The sequence below is a fragment of the Phodopus roborovskii genome, unplaced genomic scaffold, assembly GCF_943737965.1.
Source record: "Phodopus roborovskii unplaced genomic scaffold, PHOROB, whole genome shotgun sequence".
In the NCBI taxonomy this organism is placed as follows: domain Eukaryota; kingdom Metazoa; phylum Chordata; class Mammalia; order Rodentia; family Cricetidae; genus Phodopus; species Phodopus roborovskii.
Genome location: NW_026125295.1, coordinates 20,436,398 through 20,442,460, shown reverse-complemented (window position 1 = coordinate 20,442,460; position 6,063 = coordinate 20,436,398). Strand labels below are relative to the sequence as shown.

The 6,063-nt window shown below is 39.8% G+C and overlaps 1 protein-coding gene across 1 annotated transcript in view; it reads right to left on the bottom strand.

The window, feature by feature from the left end:
* Positions 1-571: 571 nt before the first annotated feature.
* Ppp2r3a (protein phosphatase 2 regulatory subunit B''alpha) overlaps positions 572-6,063 on the bottom strand; it is a 126,885-nt gene continuing 121,393 nt past the window's right edge. Inside the window, exon 14 of the mRNA XM_051206235.1 lies at positions 572-3,392. Coding sequence (XP_051062192.1) covers positions 3,266-3,392 — 127 coding nt within the window. The 3' untranslated portion in view covers positions 572-3,265. The remainder of the gene's footprint in view (positions 3,393-6,063) is intronic.

Below are 6,063 nucleotides of genomic sequence, written 5' to 3'. Positions count from 1 at the left end.
GGATAAGAAATTACTAAAGACAAAACACGACTGCATTTAAATTGGTATATCCTGAATAACCCGAGTCCTTGTCATTAGAGATTTTACAATTTTTCTTTTTGGTTCTATTCTTTGAGTGTATATTTTCATCATGAAGCACTGGGGTATAAAGGGTCTGTGTAATTGCTTTCTTTAAAAAAAAAAAAATTCACAATAACCTTACTGAAGAAAAGTAAAAATGTTAAATAAATGAGTAGACTTTCCTTTTTCCATAGGTAACAATACTCTTAGGACATCTCAAGACTGTAGGGTCTTGTTCTAATATTCTTGGCTTTGTTTTAGGTACCCAATAACATGTAGTAATACAGCCTAATAATATACAGATAAAGCTAAAGTCTCCTTTGGTCCTAGAAAACCTCTTTTATCCCAGAGGAAAATGCTTCTAAGTGAGATAGTACCCTTTAGACTTTTCTTTATAGTATTCCCAATGCTTCAAAGAATTAATTATTGCAAAAACTCAACTTTTCCTATAGGCATAAAAATGAATTGTTAAGTGTATCTAAAATCAAAAATGTGTAACGAACACAGTTCATACATTTGACAACTTTATTTTGTTTTGTGAAAAGGGGAAAACAAGTCATGCATCATAGCTAGTCAAACACTTTCAAAGCTGAGAAAATGATAGCTGAATTAGAAGTTTGGTATTTTTCTCTTAAACATTTTGAACAGTATAGTAACAGGTAAGATGGATACAGGGAACTATAATTTTTTTTTTTTTTTTTTTTTTTTTTTTTTTTTTGAGACAGGGTTTCTCTGTAGCTTTGGAACCTTTCCTGGAACTCGCTTTGTAGATTAGGCTGGCCTCAAACCTTCGCCTGCATCTGCCTCCCGAGTGGTGGGATTAAATATGTGCACTACAAATGCCCAGCTGAAACCACCCTTTCATTATATAATATTTAGATCTGTGGGTCATGACCCTTTAGGGGGTCACATCAGACATTTATGACTCAGTTGAAAAATTAGTTATGAAGTAGCAACAAAAATAACTATGGTTGAGGGTCACCACAACATGAGGAACGGTATTAAAGGATTGCAGCATTAGGAAGGTTGGAAACCAGTGATTTCGATTATAATTCATCTTTTCCAAGGTCCCTGGGGTATTGTCACAACTTGGCACTTCCAGTTTGGGAATAAGGTAATTCTTGAAAATATAATTCATGTAACCCAAATAAAATAATCCATCTCAAACTTTGTGGTGTTGATGGGCTTCGATGGAAGTAAAAGTGAGAGTTTCAGTAAGAGAAAGATGGGAGAAAATAAGCTAAGAAGGCTGAAGGTGGACTGCGTTCTTAGCATGTGGATGGTTCTAGGTTTTGATTCCTAGCACCACAGATAAAGTACAAGTTGCACACAATTTTAGTGTAGCTAGTAAGGCCTAGCTTGCTCAACCTATGCTCATGGCCTTTAAGGGATATTATAAAGTTGAATTTTATATTGTACTTTTTGGTGAGTCTCAAAACAGTTTAGAACACATAGCTAATAAAATCATTTAAATTGCTTTTAAAAAACCCAAGTTTTACCTTCTTGTATTTTTATTTGAAATTAAAAAGTTTTTTCCTCCCTGCTAAAGATTGGATGGGATTGATGATAACATCACATAATTTTAAGACAGGGTTTCACTGTGTAGCTGAGGCTGGTCTCAATCTTGGAGCTGTTGATCCTCCTTGCCTCAGTTTCGTCTGAGTGCTAGCATTAACGTAAGCAACATTTATCAGTGTATTGAGGCTATTGTATAGAGTGCACTCTCTCTCCTGCCTTAACTACTCATCACATCTAGATGTTTCTTGTAAAATATTCTCAAAATTTAGTCACTGTTATGTTTTCATTAGCTCGTGAGCTATTAGTTGTAATAGTTACCAGTTTCTATAGTGGTTATGTGGGAGATTAGTTGAGGTCATGAAAGTAAAAATAACCAGAGAGCTGGAGGATCTCACGACAGGCAGAATTGCTGGGCTTGCTAACTTCTACTATTAGTTGATATACATTTTAATTTTTTTTTCCTCCACGTTTAGCTTACCATCATCCAAGGTTTGATTATTTCAATGCTTGGCCTTTTTACCAGCAAGATAATTAGGATGGAGAGAAAAGGGAGGTTATTTTAAGCCTTTAAAAGACTGAAAACAAAATGAGATAGGAAAAAGTTGTCTTTGAAAGACATGGATAACAAAATTCTGTGATTATAGATGTTCATCCTTTCTGTAGTATTTTTGTCTCCAGCATAAAGGATAATAAGCATTGTAGGATTTGGCTGCATTGGAGCCTGTTGAAAAATACAGGATTTTGAATTTCCCACTACAGTGAAAAGGTTTTCTACTGTGGGTGAGAATCATTGTTTTCTTCCAAGTTTGATAATGAGGGGAGTGAGTATCTGGTGTAGTAGTTTCTTTTCCATGTGAAGTAAGGAATACTTTTACTTTTGGCTTACTCTAGTATTCAAGAAGGGGAGAAAATATGTATAGTGAGACGTTTCCATGGTATGTCACATTCCTGAAGTCTTCAAGTAGGCCTGCTAGAAATGAAGATCATCAACTAACCTGTGGATTAACAGTCATCCAATAGTTGGCTACAAATGCTATCGTGAGTGCCAGATTCTATACTTACTTTAATGTTAAGGACTTTTCTTGAGATTTTGTACAAGACCCACAGTCAGATAGATGCAGAGGCTGCCGAGCTTGCCAGCAAAGTTGGAAGGGCCTAGTGGTTACAATACCTGAGAATGTAAAGTGACTAGCAGTTTGGCAGGTCATGGTGAAATTACATTAAACCAGGTAAGTTCAAGGTCCCTGAACTCCAGTACATAAAAGTAGTCTCTGAGATGTTTGGCAGTGCTTTTGTTACTAGGTTTTACAAAGTCAATTCTAGAGGGCCCTTTCCAAGTTCCAGAATTTTTGACTCAAGTTTTCTTCTAGGTTCTGTAGGAGCCTGAAGGGACCCCAGGGAAGCTGGCCAATACTGAGGCAGCTTCTTTCTGTGCAGAGAACTGTGCTTGGCCTTGTTTCCAAGAAAGTCTCCTTACACTGAGGGGTGTAGAGTGGACCGCATACTCTGGAGAGTGATGACAGTATGTACTTCCAAGGAACAGCTCTGCACGAGGTTTGCAGCACACTGGAGGGTTCTCCTGTGTGCATTTCAGTTTCTAGTGCACTTCAAGCAATCAAAACCTTTACAAAGCAGTGTGCAAACTAGAACATCTCTACACACCATCCTTCTGTGTAGATGCTGGCAACTACTCTTCATCCACTGACTGAAGCTTTCCACATTTCTCTGAAAGGCTTGAAGTTACTATTTTATTACCCTTGTTTCCAAATTCAGAGGGAGACACAGGTTCATCTGCTTCATAATCTTCAAAGGAGCTGAAAGGACAAAGCAAAATTAGTTGATTTTTTTTTTTTTTTTTTTTTTAAGTACAAACATCTGAATACACACCAGTATAGCAATGCAGAGATTTGGAAGACCAGCCTGAAAAATGACCCCCCACATAGCTGGCAGCTTCCCCACAATTGAGCTACTGTGAAGCAGTCAGTCTAGAGAAGTCTCTCCCTCCCTAAAGCTCAAGTCCATGTTAGGATTTGCCGAAAATCGGAGTTTTACGAGTGTTTTCATCACTGGTATGTCTACAGAGGAGAACTTTATCACTTGACTGCTTTTGTATTACAGCCTCCCTTCTTGGGCCCTGTTGAAACATTTAGATGTGCAAGTATATCTGTTACAGACTTCAAGTCTGCTTGTGGGTTTTCCTCTTATTCATGCTAGGAAGAATTCTAACTTTCATTGTTCCCTTTAGAGCCTGACTCCCAGATTCAGTATTTATCTCTTGTGAATGATGGTTGCCTGCCCTGACATACTGAAGTAAGTATTTGGATACGAATTTGAGCCTAGAAAATGTGGTCATTGACTGAACTGTTTATGATAGCAGTACCTGACATCCTTGGTGCAGCCTTGTTATTTGGACCTTGCATATAATAGACAAGTGCTTTATCCTGGAGCCACATATCCATCCCCCTAAATTTATTTTTCAGATTTATTTTTTTGTGTATAAGTGTGGCCTGAATGTATGCAATGTGTGCCATGTGTGGTGATTTGGATTACAAATGGTCGAGCTGCTGTGTGGGTGCTGGGAACTAAACTTGGGTTCTCTGCAAGGGCAACAGATTCTAGCTTGTGTTGCTCAGGCTTGGACACTGCAAAAGTCCTTCTTAATTTGTTCCTCTCCCACCACTCTCCATCCTTGAGGTGTCCAAGGCAGTGGGATATATTAGGTAAGGAGGCAATATGAGAGTAATGCTTTATGGGCTGCGGAGTGGTATTAAAGTTAATCTTAGCAAAAGTCCTTCCTTGGTCCTTAACTTGCTGTGTGTAAGCAGCTATTGTCTAAAACGGCACAGGTCTATGAAAAAGATGTATTTTCAGAGTTGAGAGTCAGAAATGACACTACTAATTCAGTAAATATTTGAACTCAAATTGCTGAGCTTGAGTTGGGCATTGGTAGCATATGCCTTTAATCCCAGCCCTTTGGAAGCAGAGGCAGGTGGATCTCTTTGAGTTCGAGACCAGCCTGGTCTGTAGAGCAAGTCCAGGACAGTCTCCAAAATAATAAAGAGAAAACCCTGTCTCACCTCCACCTCAAAAGAAAAAGAAAAAAATTGCTGAGCTTGAACCAAATGCTAGGATACAATGTGTAATAGGAATGATGGAGTGATTGAGTGAGATCAGCCTCCCTGAGCTATGGTGGCCTGGTGGAGGTTATTTGGAATGGTGGCTAAAGGATTAAAACATGGGTTATGGAGCCAAGATTCTAAAGTCAGACTCTAATGTGTGTCTGATTGGTATCTCTGGACATGTTACCAAACCTTACATTACTTTTCTTGACCCAGGAGCTCCCAACTACCTGGTGGGAGTGCTCAGGGTCTGATACATCAGAAACTACCAAATGTAGCTGTTGTTTCTAGGGCTTTGCAGAGCATGATTGTGACACATAATTCTATTAGGGGCAAGATTACTTGTAAATAAAACCAACCCCTCCTTCCAACACCATATGAGCCAGCTATGGGGCACATCCTGGTATATACTGAGTTCCAGGCCAGCAAGGTAAGGCTATGAAACAAACTAAACCAAAAGGGATGGTTCAGTAACCATTCTTGTTAGTGTTGTGGAAACATCAGCCAACACCTGGAGATAACATTTGACACACAACTGGGAGGGTCTTGTGGGTTTCTAGTTAGTACAGCCCAAGGATAAAACAATTTCCATTGTACCAGAGGCCACCTCAGAATCACCAAAGTTCACTAGTGCAGTTGAAGCCTGGTCTACCTCTCACCCCTCCAGCCTGGACAACCCTGCTCTTGCCCAGTTTACCCATCACTTGCTTCTAACCCTCCATAGATCTGCCTGCTTACCTACTACATGACTTCCAATGTGACAGCATACTAAACCTGAACTCACTTTCCTGCTGACCTGTTTCTCCCTGTTTTATGAGCCACTTAGTGAGCCACGTGCCACTTAAAGCCAGAACCTCAGTATCCCAATTGTGTCCCTCCCTTCCTCCCCTCTTTGAATCCAGCCAGTTGCTCAACACATTGTACCCAGTGGACACAGCTGTTTTCCTGACACTGACTAGTTCAGGGAACCCTGCTTTCTTACTTGAAAAATGATGTTCTTTAGTGACTGAATTTCCTGGTCTCATTTCTGCATGTTATATCCAGATGTCATGTTTAGGGTTAGTTAGCTTTGGGGTTTAATGCCACTGTGTCTTTCAGTTACTCAACGTACCCTTCCTTCTGGCAAATTGTGTTCATTTGTTTACCTGAGATGTCACTCAGAAGATTCTCCAGCAGTTATGGGTGCTTACTGCTCTTGCAGAAGGCCCGAGTTTGGTTCCGAGCATCCATTTTGGGTGGCTTACGGCCACCTGTAACTCCACCTACAGAAGATCTGATAACTTTGAACTACACAGGCACCTGCAGAGTCAGTGTTTGTCAGATCCAACAATTAAAAGAACAGAGGCAGGTGGATCTCTGAATTGGA